At 42.3% G+C, this 18110-nt stretch overlaps 2 protein-coding genes across 3 annotated transcripts in view; one reads left to right on the forward strand and one right to left on the reverse strand.

The window, feature by feature from the left end:
* LOC125006460 (nuclear factor 7, ovary-like) overlaps positions 1 to 18110 on the reverse strand; it is a 1183669-nt gene that overhangs the window by 1049974 nt on the left and 115585 nt on the right. The gene's annotated exons all lie outside the window — the stretch shown is intronic.
* LOC125006478 (protein SSUH2 homolog) lies at positions 567 to 11852 on the forward strand. Of its 2 annotated transcripts, XM_047582526.1 has the most exons (12): positions 567 to 650; positions 6846 to 6941; positions 7016 to 7100; positions 7173 to 7302; positions 7432 to 7492; positions 7949 to 8073; positions 9301 to 9363; positions 9699 to 9778; positions 10139 to 10231; positions 10315 to 10420; positions 10528 to 10635; positions 10811 to 11852. In XM_047582526.1, the coding sequence occupies exons 1-12, from the start codon at positions 626 to 628 to the stop codon at positions 10943 to 10945; spliced, it is 1107 nt and encodes a 368-aa protein (XP_047438482.1). In that variant the 5' UTR covers positions 567 to 625; the 3' UTR covers positions 10946 to 11852. The 2 variants fall into 2 exon arrangements, with proteins under 2 accessions (XP_047438482.1, XP_047438483.1); XM_047582527.1 differs by lacking the exon at positions 9301 to 9363.

Raw genomic sequence — 18110 nt, forward strand, 5'->3', positions numbered from 1 at the left:
TATTTATATATCTCAGGTCTGTACATTTATACCAAGAGCTGCTGAACAGAATTTCGTTGTGCCTTGCATAATGACAATAAAGATTCTTGATTCTTGATTCTTGATAAGAGAAGTTGCTTGTTCACAGTAGCTTGTGGTTCTCCCCTCTTTAGAACCACAAGTAAAAACAAAGATAAAACAAAATGAAATTCAATTAAAATATGAGTAAAATCTAGTAAAATAAATATTTTAAAAAAAGTTTAAACAAAATATGTGTACCGAATTAGTATATGAACAAATGTACAAGAAATAGACACGGAAATAGTTTCACAGTCTCAACAACCATGTACACTACACCATACATAATATAGAACAAAAAATAGAGAAAAAACACAGACAATACAGAGTAATTACAACAATAATGTCCCTCTATAATCTGGAGGAGCGGATGAGATGGATCGTCAATGATGGAGAGCAGAAAACAGAAATACTGAGAATAATGTTCCATGTTTATGTCCCAGGCTTTTATTCTGAAGGTCCTGTCTGGGAGAGGAGGGGCGGGGCGGGGGGGGGGGGGGGGGTGCGGGGGGGCTGGGCTCATGTCCCGGAGCTCGGCTCCAGTTTAACGAGGAAAAGCGGCGGAGAAATGGACGAAAAAGACGAAGATCTCGGTGAGAGAAGATTCTGTTTATGTCGATAAGTTTCACGGATCCTCGGACTGAACCTGGATCAAGGTTCATGTCTCTGCTGGTTCATTAGCGGAGATTAATTAGATCAAGAACTAAAGTCTTAAAAAAAAAACCTATTAATCAAAAGTAGGAGAACTTTTTGTTCCATGTTTTATGTCAGATGCTCCAGGGCGTTAGATTCATGTTAAATACACTAAAGTCATAGAATAGAATAGAATAGAATAGAATAGAATAGAATAGAATAGAAAAACCTTAATTTGTCTCTTAGTGGGGAAATTGCAATTTGCAACAGCAACATAGTGCAGAAAAGTAAAATAAGATAAATAATAAGATTAAAAAAGTAGAGTAGAATAAACAATATGCAAATATTAGCATTTAAACGCAAAGTAGTGACGTGCAACAGAAAGTAATTGGATGTAACACAAAGTACAAACTGAAAGTGTTGAATTGTAAACATAGTTACTGCAGAATGTTGCACAGTAAGAAAGTAAGAAATTGCAACAAGTTTTATACGACAAACCTCAAGTATTGAATTACAAACAGATTTATAACAGATATATAACAGATGTTACACAGGACAGATTTTATCTGAACAAAACAAAACAAAACAAAAAACTAGCAGCAGTTAAAAGAATGTTCTGGTTTAACATGTGTTAGAGAACAGATTAGTTAAGTTTCTCAGTGTTAAGCCTCTAAATACGGTTCATTCTTCAAAAAAACATAAAATAACACAACTATGCTGCAGCTCCTGAATGTCAGATTAAAACAGAACAACATTTTTGTTGATGCTAAACACAACAAAGTCACAAAATGTGAGTTTGCAAAAGATTTATCTGCAAAAAATAATAATAATTATGCAAAATTAGCAGCACAGCTACAACAATGTCCTGGTTTAACATGTGTTAAAGAACAGATTTGTTCAGTTTCTCAGTGTTAAGCCTCTAAATATGGTTCATTCATCTTACTGCAAGTTTTCTTGTCTGTAAAAAGCCAAATCGCATCATGTGAAATGACAAAAGTCTGATCTTGTTCATGTGAGATGTCTCAGACGTCAGATTAAAGCTGAACAGTGTTTTTGTTCATGTTAGAGGGTTTTAATGGTGACAGATAATTCATTTAATGTGAATTTACGAGGACAGTTACTAAACTTTACCTAGAAACATGTTGTCGTTGTTTCCAGAATAAGAATCAGAAAAAAACGTTATTTATCCCCAAAGAGCAAAGACGAAGATAAGAGAACGAGAATAATGTCACAAAAAGGATAAAATCGCAAAAGTGGGCAAAGAACAGCAGCGTGGATAAAATAATATTGCACATGATGACGTGACATTGCACCTGAGTGTTGCACAAGAAGACTTAAGTTATTGTAACTTAAATTGAGTTCAGGGGAAGAATAAATGTTGGGAACAAAGGTTAACAAAGGTTTAACTTCACATAGAGAACAGATTTATGAAGACATTTCTTAATTATATTCAAAACCACAGAATCAGTTAAAAAACACATCATTTAAAGTGTTTTCTGTGTCTTAAGTTGAATATTATTGGAGTTTAATTGTTGTGTAATTGAAGAATGACAGAGAGAAAGAACAGCCTCCCAGCTCAAAGTGTTTTCAGAGTCTCAGCAGCTCTTTGTTCTCACTAATCAACGCGACTGTGATTTGACATTCTTCCAGTGAGCTGTGTTTTTATTTTTATCTTAATGCATCTCCATCTTCCTTCCCCGGGGCCGTTCTCACACTCCCTCCATCTCGGCCCAGATCTTTTTTGGGGGAAACACCTTCTCGCTTGTATTTTTAGCCGTGGACCAGAGGTATTGTGAGCCCTCTGAGGCCGTTTGTATTTTTATTTTACCGCCGTCACGTCGGGTCGCTCGGAGAGAGGCGGGGTCAGCTCTGCTATTGTGCAGGTTTATGTAATGTCACATTGTTGGGTATAAACAGCGTCGGTTCGAGAGGTAATAAATACGACAGCGATCCGCTAGCGGCGCTTCAGGAGACACTCGGTCATTTTATTTATTCATTTACTGAGTCGGGACAATGCACATTAATCTACACGATGCATCAGGCGTCAGTGTGAATGTGTCGGACTTAGCACAAATGCTAAAGTTCAGTCCCAAGGCAGATACTGACACAACACAATCGCACAAGCAAGAACAAAACATTTTCTATTTCTGTCACAATAAGATCAATGGACCGAGAACCCAGAGAACAGACGCCGCATTAAACGAAGTATTTAACCAGTTTAATGAAGTTTGTGATGTGTGGTGGTGACGTGGTCCAGGAATGTGTTTCTGTGAAAGATGTGAGGCTGTGCAGGTGTTTTCTGTCGTCCTGAGACTTTAGACAGTGAAGGCCGAGCCGCCGCACCCTCCCCACAAAATACTCATTAACCCAGAGCCCCACGTATGAGCTCCTAACACCAAACAAGGGTCAGTGTTAATAGTTTATTTCATTATGAATGAACAGAAGAAGAATCTAAATTAAATCAGTATCTGGTGACGATGTTTCTGAGCCAGTTCCTGTGTGTGTTCTGGTGCCTTGTTTCCACGTCAGAGGGATGGATCATATTTGTGATCACATTTCTACATGTGAGCATGTGACAGAGCTTCAGCCTGAGGAACGTAGACCCCCCCCCAGTCTCTGGTCTGGACTCCTCAGGGAAACATGTCAGAGGGTTATGGTCTGTAAAACCCGATCCCCTGAAACCAGAGCACGAACACATGACCACACGGTCAGAACGAGGAGCAGCAACAGTTTGTTTTACAAAAACTAAACCCAGGAAAGTTTGAGTCGTGTTCATGTTGTGGGTTCATGGTTCCACCTCCCGGCCCAGATTAGTTAGCATTAGCTAAAACACATGTAGCCTGATTGACGTGAGATAACTGAGCTGTAAACGGCAAAAATCAATGCAAACTGGAGACGCTGAAATGTTGTGGGAACATTGTTTAGTCCAAAAGGCGTCGCTTCTTAAGCTCAGAGGCCGACGGTTTAATGAACGCAGAGATGGAGACAGTTTCCTTTAGCCTCCATTTCATGTTCCGCTGGGTCGTATATAAATATGAACATTATGTGGCATCTGTGCACGGGTTGTGTTTGAGTAAATGCTACATGCTACACGTCGTTTTTTAAGCTCATTTTCATTTTGTTCAAAACAATAAAAACAACAAACGAATATAAACTCACCAGAAAAGCCTCATATCGATCCAACAATCAATATTAACCAGATCAAAACGTCCGTTTCAGTCCAAAAACTACTTTCAGTTCCATAAAAATCCACAATGAGCCGTTTCACCGTCTTGGACGAAGAAGGAGATATAATCTTCATATTTTATTAAATAAGTAAGTTTTACTGTTGTTTAATTTTTAAATCGGCGCTGAACTCTGACCTTTTGATTGACACCTCATTGGACCAATTCAGAGCTACTTGGTCCCGTCAACAGCCTCCAGAAGCCAATGAAAGAAAGAAGCCCCTCCCCCTGGCGTTTCATGTAGCCAATGAGAGTCAGCGCTGGAAAGAAGCCCCTCCCCCTGGCGTTTCATGTAGCCAATGAGAGTCAGCGCTGGAAAGAAGCCCCTCCCCCTGGCGTTTCATGTAGCCAATGAGAGTCAGCGCTGGAAAGAAGCCCCTCCCCCTGGCGTTTCATGTAGCCAATGAAGTCAGTGCTGGAAAGAGCCCTCCCCTGGCGTTTCATGCAGCCAATGAGAGTCAGCGCTGGGAAGAAGCCCCTCCCCCTGGTGTTTCATGTAGCCAATGAGAGTCAGCGCTGGGAAGAAGCCCCTCCCCCTGGCGTTTCATGTAGCCAATGAGCTGCTCTGAACAACGACATATAACAAACCTGCGTGATGTTCGAATGAGAAACAATGACAATAAAAAGTGATTTTACTTCACTAACTCTATATCAGTTAATCTACTAGTTATTAAATAAATTCCTCTGAGCCCGAGTTTAAGAAACGTTCAGAAGTTATGGCCTTTTTATTCACATGTGTCCAAACGGCAGCGTTTGGAAACTTAGACACTGAGACAAAAGGCTGAAAGAAACTAATTTTTGATTATTTTTATACATAATTTGAACTGGAAGTAAGTCAGACTTTGTGCTCTGATAAAGTTGTGTTGCTATAGACAGATGTGTGCGTAAACACAGCGTGAACACATTCCAACACAACATATAGATTTACAGCTCGTACTTGTGTTTCAAAAAGGTGTAAATTTAAACACGACTCTGACTGACACACAAACCCTGGTGGTGGAAGAGAGGAACTACACAGTGAATCCACTCAGAGTCAGAGTTCAGCAGCATCTTGTTCCTGGTTTCCTCTAATAATGAAAATGTGACGAGTCATAAAAGCCTCTATCGATACACAAATAATCTGTGATGCAAACTACGTCTCTGTTAAACGTTGCTATGGCAACACACCTCAGCATCAGCCTCAAACTCTCCCGTAGATCTTAGGTCAGGCTGAGAAAGTAAACTCAACATCATTCAACGTTTTAAAGTTTATTCAGTGAACATTTGTGATGTTGATCCTTGATCTTCTTTATGGATCCGCTGGCGTCTTGTTGGGATCGAACCTCTTTCTCTTTGCCTCAGTGACGGAGGCTGAAGAGGTTTGAGAGTGAAAACGCTCTGAGGCTTTGACTCATGTTCAATGAGCAGCAGCTTCAGAACTTGCTGGATGAAACATTTGCGTCTGGATTTCTGCCGGATGCCAAATACTGAGACGAGCTGAGTCTTTAATCGCAGGATTCGTAGGAGTCGACCTCAGCGAACAGCGGATACACAACAACACATCACAGCAAACAGACATTTACAACCAGACTATGAGACTGACAACGGACCCACAGTCAATGGTTCACTCCCAGCTAACAGTAGCTCTACCTAGCCTCTAAGCTAACAGTAGCTCTACCTAGCCTCCTAGCTAACAGTAGCTCTACCTAGCCTCTAAGCTAACAGTAGCTCTACCTAGCCTCCCAGCTAACAGTAGCTCTACCTAGCCTCCTAGCTAACAGTAGCTCATCTTAGACTCCCAGCTAACAGTAGCTCTACCTAGCCTCCCCGCTAACAGTAGCTCTACCTAGCCTCTGAGCCAACAGTAGCTCTTTGTAGCCTCCTAGCTAACAGTAGCTCTACCTAGCCTCTGAGCTAACAGTAGCTCTACCTAGCTTCCCAGCTAACAGTAGCTCTAACTAGCCTCTAAGCCAATAGTAGCTCTACCTAGCTTCCCAGCTAACAGTAGCTCTACCGAGCCTCTAAGCTAACAGTAGCTCTACCTAGCTTCCCAGCTAACAGTAGCTCTACCTAGCCTCTAAGCTAACAGTAGCTCTACCTAGCCTCCCCGCTAAAAGTAGCTCTACCGAGCCTCTAAGCTAACAGTAGCTCTACCTAGCTTCCCAGCTAACAGTAGCTCTACCTAGCCTCTAAGCTAACAGTAGCTCTACCTAGCCTCCCCGCTAACAGTAGCTCTACCTAGCCTCTGAGCCAACAGTAGCTCTTTGTAGCCTCCTAGCTAACAGTAGCTCTCCCTAGCCTCCCAGCTAACAGTAGCTCTACCTAGCCTCTAAGCCAATAGTAGCTCTACCTAGCTTCCCAGCTAACAGTAGCTCTAACTAGCCTCTAAGCCAACAGTAGCTCTACCTAGCCTCCCAGCTAACAGTAGCTCTACCTAGCCTCTGAGCTAACAGTAGCTCTACCTAGCCTCCTAGCTAACAGTAGCTCTACCTAGCCTCTCAGCTAACAGTAGCTCTTCCTAGCCTCCTAGCTAACAGTAGCTCTACCTAGCCTCCCGCTAAAAGTACTCTACCTAGCTCTGAGCAACGTAGCTCTTGTAGCCTCCTAGCTAACAGTAGCTCTTCCTAGCCTAGCTAACAGTAGCTCTTTGTAGCCTCCTAGCTAACAGTAGCTCTTCTAGCCTCTGCCAACAGTAGCTCTTTGTAGCCTCCTAGCTAACAGTAGCTCTTCCTAGCCTCCTAGCTAACAGTAGCTCTTTGTAGCCTCCTAGCTAACAGTAGCTCTTCCTAGCCTCCTAGCTAACAGTAGCTCTTTGTAGCCTCCTAGCTAACAGTAGCTCTTCCTAGCCTCCTAGCTAACAGTAGCTCTTGCTAGCCTCTCCAGCTTTGTCTCGTCTTATTTTCCAGGATTCTGTGGCTGAAGAAGAACCTGTTTTACCTTTTATCTTCTCAGGTGCGTTCGATCCGAACATCCCAGAGGAGGGCCCCTCGGCGCCCCCTCCTGGCTGGCTGGATGTCATCCACGGATACCAGGACCATAAGGGAGGAGGTCAGTCTCTGTCCGTCTCTCTTCTCTGTCATCCAGCGTCTCTGTCCCTTCATGTCCTCTGTGTCTGTGTCCAGAGGACAATAACCCGCTGTACCCGCCTCCGCCGGCGTACAACCCCCAACCGGAGCTGAACAGGAACACCTCCGTGCCCGAGGTCAGGTGAGTCTGCTCCTCCGTGAACACACACCTAGAAAGTCCTGAGGTAATGGGAGGACGTCTCGCCGTGTCCAGGGTCCCATCGGTGTCCGAGGACGTGGCCAGAGACGCTCTGCTCAAGTTTGTGGAATCGAAGTGGACGTACAGCTCCAAGCCAGCGAGGAACCTGACCTTCAAAGAGCTGCGAGCCCTGACGGTCTACAGGGTACGGCCCCGGCGGCCATCTTATTTATTTATCTAATAATAATAACAGGAAGTAAACCTGACCCTGACTCCTCCCCCCTGAACCTGACTCCTCCTCTGACTCCTCCTCCTCCTCTGACTCCTCCTCCAGTATCGATTAGAGACCTACACCGAGACCAGAACCAGCGCCTGGCAGTTTGAACCCTACAACGGTAAAACCCACTGCTTTCCTCGTTTCCTCGTTTCCTCGTTTCCTCGTTTGTTCCTCGTTTCCTCGTTTGTTCCTCGTTTCCTCGTTTGTTCCTCGTTTCCTCGTTTGTTTTTCATTTCCTTGTCTCCTCCCGTTCTTGTTTCCTTATTCCTTTGTTTCCTCCCTTAATTTGCTTCCTCGTTTCCTCTTCTAATTGTTTTCTAGTTTCTTAGGTTCCTCATTTGTTTCCCTAACTCCTCATTTCCTTCTTTACTTGTCTCCTCGTTTCCTCTTTCATTTTTTTCCTTGTTCCCTCATTTCTCCGTTTATTTGTTTGCTCATTGTCTCCTCCTTTCCTCGGCCCTTAGCTATTTGTTTCCTCGTTTCCTTATTCCTCGTGTCCTCCTGGTGTCCCCCTGGTCTCTGACGCGTGTCTCTGTGTCTCTGTGTCTCCGTGTCTCTGCGTTGTCTCCTCCAGGTCAGATGGTGGACGGGCCTCAGTTCGGGGTCAGTCCTCCTCCGTGGGACGTCCCCGTGTCTCAGCCTCCTAAGTACACGGACCGCGAGGACAAGATCCGCGTCCCTCACTCCTCCCTCGTTAAGGTTCGTTAAGGTTCGTTAAGGTTCGTTAAGGGTTTCAGCAAAGGAAGGAAGGAAGGAGGGAGGGAGGGAGGGAGGAAAGAAGGAGGTGAAGGAAGAAGGTGAAGGAAGGTAGGAAGGAAGGAGGGAGGTGAAGGAAGGAAGGAGGGAAGGAAGGGGGTGAAGGAAGGAGGTGAAGGAAGGAGGGAGGGAAGGAAGGGGGTGAAGGAAGGAGGTGAAGGAAGGAGGGAGGTGAAGGAAGGAAGGAGGGAAGGAAGGGGGTGAAGGAAGGAGGGAGGGAAGGAGGTGAAGGAGGGAAGGAAGGAGGTGAAGGAAGGAGGTGAAGGAGGGAAGGAGGTGAAGGAGGGAGGGAAGGAAGGAGGTGGAGGAGGTGAAGGAGGTGGAGGAGGTGGAGAAGGTGAAGGAAGGAGGTGAAGGAGGGAGGTGAAGGAGGTGGAGGAGGTGAAGAAAGGAGGGAAGGAAGGAGGTGAAGGAGGTGAAGGAGGGAAGGAAGGAAGGAGATAAAGGAAGGAGGTGAAGGAAGGAGGTGAAGGAGGTGGAGGAAGGAGGTGGAGGAAGGAAGGAAGGAAGGAAGGAGATAAAGGAAGGAGGTGAAGGAGGTGGTGGAGGAGGTGAAGGAGGTGGAGGAAGGAGGTGGAGGAGGAGGTGGTGGAGGAGGTGAAGGAGGTTAAGGAGGTGGAGGAGGTGGAGGAAGGAGGTGGAGGAGGTGAAGGAGGTTAAGGAGGTGGAGGAGGTGGAGGAGGTGAAGGAGGTGAAGGAGGAGGAGGTGGTGGAGGAGGTGAAGGAGGTTAAGGAGGTGGAGGAGGTGGAGGAAGGAGGTGGAGGAGGTGAAGGAGGTTAAGGAGGTGGAGGAGGTGGAGGAAGGAGGTGGAGGAGGTGAAGGAAGGAGATGAAGGAGGTGGAGGAAGGAGGTGGAGGAGGTGAAGGAAGGAAGGAGGTGAAGGAAGGAGGTGAAGGAGGTGAAGGAAGGAGATGAAGGAGGTGGAGGAAGGAGGTGGAGGAGGTGGAGGAGGTGAAGGAGGTGGAGGAGGTGGAGGAGGGAAGGAGGGAAGGAAGGAAGGAGATAAAGGAAGGAGGTGGAGGAGGTGAAGGAGGGAAGGAGGTGAAGGAGGGAAGGAGGTGAAGGAGGAGGTGGAGGAGGTGGAGGTGGTGGAGGAGGTGAAGGAGGTGGAGGAAGGAGGTGGAGGAGGTGGAGGAGGCTCCTCTGACCTGCCTGTGTTTGTGTTGCAGCGTTGTCATAAATGCAACGGTTGTGGGAAAATTCGCTGTAAAGCCTGTTTAGGTCGAGGACAGGTGAGAAAAACACGTTTAAATACAATTAATAAAAAATAATGTTGTAATAATGATAATTAATATTATATTAATGATAATTACATGAGTTAAATGTTATAATAATGATAATTATATGAGTTAAATGTTATAATAATGATAATTATATGAGTTAAATGTTATAATAATGATAATTATATGAGTTAAATGTTATAATAATGATAATTAATGTTACATTAATGATAATTATACGAGCTAAATGTTACATGAATGAGGTGAATTGTCTCAGTTTAATATTTATTTATATTTTATATTTTATATATATATATATATTTATAAATGTGACTCTGGTTTCGTAGAAGCGTTGCACCTTCTGTCACGGTCGCGGACGCTCCAGGAAAAAACGATGCACTTCCTGTCACGGCCGAGGACGAAGGAGGTTTGTGTGTGAATGAGCTGCAGCGCCACCATGTGGTCGGTAGAATATCTGATGGATCTGTCCCACTGGACCAGAACCACATGGTCCAGATTTAGGAACCAGCTTCATTAACGTGTGTAAAGTTTGTGCTACAGGTTAAATAATTTACTGGAAGCAGTTTAAAATGTGCTCATTAGAAAAGTGCAGTAATTAGGAGGTGGTTTTATTCCCAGTTACTTATTTTGTATTATCGTCCTTTATTGGTGAATACGTATAAAACCGAACCAGGAGCTTTAAGTTCTTCCTGCTCTTTGTCTCATAACATACGAGTTTCATTCCTTCGTTTATTCTCCATCTCTTCTTCTTCTTCTTCTTCTTCAGGTGTATCACTTGTCACGGTCACGGCTGCCAAACCTGCACAGTTTGTCACGGCAGCCAGAACCTGCTGCACTTCATCCAGCTCACGGTCACATGGTCCGACTCCTCATCATCAGTCCTCCTCTTCCACCGGTTCCTCCTCCGTCTGTAACCTTCCTCTGGTTTTTATCTGTGTGCAGGAAGAACAACGTAGATAATTTCATCCCCGACCGTCAGCCTGACTTCCCCGATAAGAAGTTTGAGAAGGTTTCAGGAGATCCCTTCTTCATCGACGAGAACCTGCTGGTACAAACACAGTTCATACATATAAATATAAATATAAATATAAATATAAATATATATGTGAAGAGAAATAAATGGAGCTTTTATTTTCCTGGTCTCCGTCTCCTCAGGTTTATCCGATCCACGGTTTCCCCGACCAGGAAATCTGTGACGTCTCCACGAAACTGATCAACGAACATCTGCAGAGATTTACAACCACCAGCAGAGTCCTGCAGCAGGTAGGGAGGGAGGGAAGGAGGGAGGAAAGGAAGCAAGGAGGGATACTAAGTGATTCAGTGCCAGTTTGTCTTTGGTTTGTCTTTGGTTTGTCTTTGGTTTGTCTTTGGTTTGTCTTTGTTTTGTCTTTTCGTGTCTTCGTGTCCACACTGAGTCGCGTTCTCCTCGTTTCTCCAGCGTCAGACGATCGAAATGGTTCCTCTGACTCACGCTTTCTACACCTACAACGGAAAAGACTTCAGCTTCTACGTCTACGGCGTCGAGAACAAAGTGTTTACGGCCAAATATCCGTCGGCCTGCTCGATTCTGTGAGGCCTCGTCATTTACACGTCCGGCCACTAGATGGAGACGTTTATCAGGAGGAAGATGCTCTGAGTTCAGACTCGTGTTTAAAGTCTCGTCTCTTCATGATTAATCTCATCAATTATAATCCTACGAATCCTTTAACGCGTAAAGTTTGTGATCGTCACATTAATATTTACTCTTGATTTACCCAGCGACACTAGCGTTAGCTAGCGTTAGCTAGCGTTAGCCTAGGAGGGCTAATATGTTTACCATTGTTTGACAACATGTCACCAAATACCAGGATGTTATCTTGCCCCGCCCATTTTCCTTCCTACTTCCTTCCTTCCTACTTCCTTCCTTCCTTCCTTCCTTTCCTCCTTCCTTCCTTCCTTCTTCTAGTTGTATTCAACGTTTCTGTGTTTTTATCAGAATTGTTTCCAAACAAAACATAACAGACACTCAGGGTTCAAAGCTTCATCCTGCCTTTAATGATGATGATGATTATTATTATTATTATTATTATTATTATTATTATTATTATTATTATTATTATTTTAATTATCATTATTGTTGTTATTATTATTATTATTATTATTATACGTCGCTGGTTGTTTGTTGGTGTCACTCCTCATTTTTACCAAGTGCTGCCTTCAGGGTCCATGAAAGTTCATTTGCATATGTCTCAGATATATATTTTTTTACTTGTTAAAGACTGTAACACCAATCTGCCATAACATTATGACCACTTTATCCTTTAAGTTGATGTTAAAAGATACAAACAGGACGTCTTTTCATTAAAACTCTTTACGGACGGGTTTTTGGGAGTTCCTCATATTATACTGTGGATTTTGTGTTATAATACATGAATCTGTCTGTTTTTAATGTTTCTTTTATGTATTATTAATAAATGAGTAAATCAGTGACATAAAGTTGATCTCTGCCTCTTGTTGTTTTTAATTAAAGTTAATAATTGTATAAATGATGAGTGTTGATGCTGGTGTAGTGATATTTTTTCTCATCTCTAGTGAAGAAACGTTCCCTCGTCAAAATAAAATAAAATAAAAACTTTGTGATTTATTTAACACAAATACCTTATTATTAAGGTTTAAATGAAAATGTGAGTGGTTGTTTGTTTGACTATAAATCTGAACAAACAAGAATAATACGTTTTGTTGATATCAGAGCAGGGGGCGAGTGTTGAAAGAGTAAATGAAACCTAATTCTTAGGGGTGATTATAAATGACAAAAATACGTTGGAAATGTCAAATTAAATACGTACAAACCAAAATCTTCCATGTCTCACTTACTGTGCTGAATCCTGGGGCAGTGATTACAAGTAATAATTATGTAATAAATTACATTCACTGATCGTTTTATAAAATAAAAGCAGTGCAGATTATTCATGGGGCTGGATATAAATCACACAAACTCACTATTCTTAGAGTCAAGACTCAAAAAACTCAAAGATATCGTGGAGTTTCAGACATTTCCTACCGCAAAACGTTCAAAACTGATTTACTGGAATGAAGAGGCTCATTATTTAAGGGGAAAATTAACCTACAGGACTCTTAGACACTTAGAGAACGCACAAGCACAACAAGGAGACTGTTTGTGTTTCAGTTTGTGGTGTTAAACTATGGAACAGTTTGGAAAAGGACGCTCAAGGAATGTTCATATATAAAACATTTATAATAGTTTTTTTTCTTATATATATTCTGTGTTATCTTTGGTAATGTGTGTATGTTATATGTGTGTGTGTATATATGTATGTATGTATGTATATTATGAAGACTGTTATTATTATACTGACAAGTATAATAATATATAATATAATATATATATATATAATATATAATTTTTATATATTATATTATTATTATTATTATATATAACCAATCACACCACTGTACCAGTCCTACTTTTTATTTTTATTTTTATTTTGTATTCAAACGTCGTTGGATTTTTTTTCACGTTTATATCTTTACAAAAAAATGAAAGTAAGACCAATATTAGTTCAATATAACATCGTATATAAAGAAATACAAGTTAAATTCGCTTAGTGAAAAGTATTTTCACACGCACATTCACATATAATTTAAAATATTATTTTTAATTTATTAGTAGAATTTCCAGTCTGTTGTTTCCACTTTTTACACCATAAAACACGACTGAACTCTAACCAGGTCCGTACATGACTTCTTATTTATTATTTCCATTAAAAATTAAAATGAGAATTATGTCTGTGAAGGTTCTCAGTCGTCCAGGTCATAGTTTATCCAATAAAATAACCTGGACCTGTAGGATTTCCTGAAGACGTTTCGCCCACGTAGCTTCTTCAGTTCTGATAAACTAGTGGGAAATTGACCAGCCAGACACCAGGGGGCGCTCTACTTATTCTATATCTCATGTCCCGTCTGAACCTAAAGAATCAAACAAACTAATGATTGATCACCTGCTTTTATTGAAAGATCTGTTTTCTTTGACAGATTTTACAGGTTTAATCGTCGAGAAAAGATCAAATCTCTTTCGTGTCCTTCAGAGGACGACTGTGAGGATGGACTAGGACGCCAGGACGAGGAGGACGCTGGAACCAGCTGCTGTTGCGCTGTTGCACAAGTCTCCCTGGCAACAAACCGCCGGTGGTACACAACCGGTTACACAGGTTTTTGTGACGACACCTACGAGACACGATGGAAGAACCTCAGCTCCAGTAACATTGAAATCAAGAATCAGTTGAGAGTGATGATGACGAGATGATCAACGTATCGTCTCCTTCGAGGGTCGAGCACTGGTTTATTACTCCGATACACTTTATGGTACTGATGCAGGATTCAGGGGTGGAGGACAGACAGGAGAAGCATTTTAATCCACACACTGTAAAGAAATACAGAAATATGATTTAAATGATGATTTTAAATGTTCTGGTCCCACGAGAAGCTCAGGAAATGTCACAATAAGAAAAGGTGAAGAAATGAACTAGAGAGAGTGAATGAATGAATCTGCGTTTACCTGAGGACACCATCACGATCAGGATCAGAGCTCCGTAAAGCTTCATGACGGCTGCAGACGAGAACCAGGCAGCTTCTCAGTCTTCTGGTGGATTTCCACAGACTCTGGTCTCTTTGTACGACTGTAACAACATGATATGAGCTGGTTCACGCCCTGAACATCCTGAATGTGTCACAACACGGTGATTTCCTGTTTTATTTTGAAAAGTAACTCTCACTCGCCTGATTGCTGAGTGTTTCCACCTGTTCCCCAGCTCCTGTATGAGTGTTTATATTGGTTGTGTCTTTGTGTGGTCACCTCAGCGCTTTATGGCCACAGCCGGTCTCTGCATTGTGCCTCGTATTCTTCCGAAACACTGAATCAATCTGAAGCAACTGTGTTGAAATGGTTCAGTGTCTCAAAGCATTTGACACAATTAAATGCTGGATGAACGTGTGCATGGCATCCGCAGCAAACAGCAAAGGGTCATGAAACACTGAGGCACTGATGAACAATAAAGGATCTACAGTAGGTACATTTTCTAATCCTCGATTTATATATTTTTTAATAAAATAATGATGTGTTTGTGTGGTTGTGCCTTCACATAATGTTTTAGATGCTTTTGGCTGATTGATAGAAATAATGAAAAAATGTACAAAGTAAAGGTGAAATGCTTGTGCAGCTAATGACTGTGGTGACAATGGTTGTATAACTTCCTCTTCGTGCTCAGCACCTCTCCAGCTTTGCAGAAAACTATTTCACATGGTCCCAGGTGTTGCAGACATGTGTAAATATCGTTTGGAAAGCTTGTACAAGGTCGGATAAATTAACTGCCAGTGTTTGAAGGGTCTTCTCTTCTGCAGAGGTGGGGCTCTGACAAATATCGCTGAACCTCTACTGTCACTTCAGTCGTAGTGTTTTGTAAAAGCAAGAAACAGAACAGAAGAAGGTGAAATCCACTCAAGGTGTTTTTGTTTCAATGAGGATTTTTATACGAATTGACGGTTCTTTAAAAGAGCCTAAATACAAGCAATGATATAATAAAGACAAAGCTATTGAGGGTGTGACATGTTTTCTCCTCAGTCCTGCACATTCAGCTGTGACCCTGGAAACTGCCTCTTCTAGGGTTTTGACCCTTGGGTCCAGAACAGTTGCCAGGACCCGGATGTTTTCCACATTGCACCTTGCAGATAAAATGTGGAGCAGGTTTTGGCTGAGTGGTTGTGCACAAGGGTGGAGTAGGGATGTGTCATTTTAATACATATGCATCCTACTTGCCACAGGCTTAACATGCCCAGCTACTCCAGGTTTGTCTGTAGTCTTTGGGTGTCTAGAGTGCAAGTGCCTCGGAATTAAAGAGGTGTTTTAATTAAAGGCCAGCGCAGATCAAACACATTTGTCATTTCTCATTCACTTCCATTCAGTCAATGCTTGGTTTGGCCGCATCTAGTGGACGATAGAGGAACTGCAACGTCTCCTGAGATTATGGTGACCGGACGTGGTGTCCAAGCTCTAAATGTTCCAAGATTTCATCTTATCTAATAGCAGATTTACTCCAACATAGGAAGGCTAGGAAGAGCTGCTATTAGCTGGGACGCTAAGAAGAGCCAGCGTTAGCTTGGAGCCCAGAAAGAGCTACCGTTAGCTGCAGGCAAGAAAGAGCTACCATTAGCTGCAGGCAAGAAAGAGCTACCATTAGCTGGGAAGCTAGGGAGAGCTACTATTAGTTGGGAGGCTAGGGAGAGCTACTATTAGCTTCAGGCAAGAAAGAGCTACTATTAGCTGAGAGGTTAAGAATCTAAGAAGAGTTGCTACTAGCTGGGAGGCTAGGAAGAGCTTCTCTTAATTTGGAGACTAGAAAGAGTTACCATTAGCTGGGAGGCTAAGATATTAAGACGAGCTATTATTAGCTGGGAAGCTAAATAGAGCCACCGTTAAAAGAACAACATGTTACACTGGCGGAGCTGAATTCAAGGATACAAAGTTTTGATTATGGCTTCGTGGAGAGAAGCAAAAGGCCAGTGAGTGTGAGTTTAGGTGGAGAGAGTAATGATCTGGGACTGAATGCAGCTCAGTCCTGGTGCTTATTGAGAAATGTTCTGCTCTGGAGATTTGGTAAGCTCTACTGACCAACACTGCACCTTGTTGCACCTTATTGCACATATTACTGCACCTTATTACAAGTTATTGCACAACTTACTGCAATTTACTGCATATTAACAATAGTGTCCTATAATAATAAAATAAAAATAACAGGCACATGCACAGAAATAAAGTGTTAATGATTATTTGTTCATAAATGATGTGAAGGAGGTAAAAAAGTGCAGGGAAATACTCTCGTACTGGTAGAAATGTAGAAAAACTAGACCAGACCCCCCCCCCCCCCCCCGCCACCATGGCAGCCCTGCCACTGATTACACTTTACTGCACCTTACTGCATATTATTAAACCTTATTGCACCTTACTGGACATCACTGCCCCTGACTGTTTCTTACTGCACATTATTGCACCTTATTGCACCATACTACAACTTATTGCACATTACTGTACATTAATGTACCTTATTGCACACAGTGCTGTACCTAATTGTGTCTTACTGCAACTTATTACACTGTATTGCATCTTACTGCACCATAATGCACATCTTACTGCACATTACTGCACCTTCTTGCACCGTACATCGCACTGCTGCATATAAGCTGATTTATTTAATCACTATATCTTATTCAGAATGTTTATTTTTTATCTGTTTTATTTATTTTTTTCCTTTGCATTTGTTGTTCACTTAGATTTTTAATCTCTATATTTTGAACATGAAAGGAAATTGACAATAAAGACAAATACAAAAACACAGACATTTCATATAAAGCATAAATTGTTTTTAATAGTTAGAATAGCACCATAACTGTGGCCTTTTATTAAGACAGTAGAATCCGCCATCTTGAATCTTGAGCTCACTGCTGTGGTCACACGCCTCTGTGTTGCCATGGTGATGATGCCACAGAGTCTCTGTGTTGCCGTGGTGATAACATCACCACTTTGGATGTTGTGATGATGTCACATGATGTGATGGAACCTCCTAAGCCACGCCCACAATTAGCAGAGATCAAAGGCACGATGCCTCTGAGATCAAAGGAATTGTGCCTTTGATCTCAGAGTCACCTGACAGAGACCTTAAATAGCAACAGATTCATCCGATATTCATCCGATATTCATCCGATATTCATCCGATATTCATCCGATATTCATCAGAGATTCATCAGAGATTCATAAGAGATTCATAAGAGATTCATCAGAGATTCATAAGAGATTCATCAGAGATTCATCAGAGATTCACTTGATCTTCGCCAAATAACGACGACAGTCAAGTAAATTGAAAGAGTTAGATAGTTAAATCGCTCGATCTTCGCTAAAAAAGCAACACCATTCAGGTAGTTTGACAGACTTTCAAACCCGTCACCCGTCCTACACATCCAGGATAATGTATCGTAACACGACACCAACAACAGCTCCAATGAACAGTGGAAGCTATTCCCAGACAGAGGAAATCCCACAGATCACAATGGACACAGTTTATCCACTGATCCGATCCTTTTTCAGGAGCATCACACCAGACCAGTGGGCATGTTTGAGATTAGGTAAACCAGACGATGTTACCTGTTCTATGCTGGCACAGCTGCTGTCAGACTTGATAGAGCTCATTTCTAAATCATTGCTGGGGAAAATCAAACAGAGGCACCTTATTTCTGAGGAAGTTGTCTTGACCAGCGTGGGCGACACACTTCCTCAGACCTTTGCTCAAGTCCTGGACATTAAAGAAGAGGTCCGCTCTGAGACTTCAGAGGTGTTGACCAGCTTAATTGCTCAAGACGTAACTGAGAGCGTCAACTCCATCCTCTCTGCTGGCGAGGACACTGAAGAGCAGGAAGTACAACGACACGTCACTCCCAAAAGAAGAATTAGACGTATGGTTCGTTACATCAGCAAGATGCTGAAAGACTTTATTGGGATGATGACACACACATCTCAAACAAATAAGAAGAAAAGTGTGGCCACCCCCCTGGAAGACGAAGACACTGACAGAAAGACAGAAGATCTGGTGTCCACAGAAACTAAAAGTGGAATTCAATCATTTGACGCATACACCCATGAGACAGCCTCCATAGGAGACAAGGAGAGCTGTAAGACTAAAACACCAGAAACT

This window comes from Mugil cephalus, chromosome 4, assembly GCF_022458985.1.
Source record: "Mugil cephalus isolate CIBA_MC_2020 chromosome 4, CIBA_Mcephalus_1.1, whole genome shotgun sequence".
NCBI classification, from domain to species: Eukaryota; Metazoa; Chordata; class Actinopteri; order Mugiliformes; family Mugilidae; genus Mugil; species Mugil cephalus.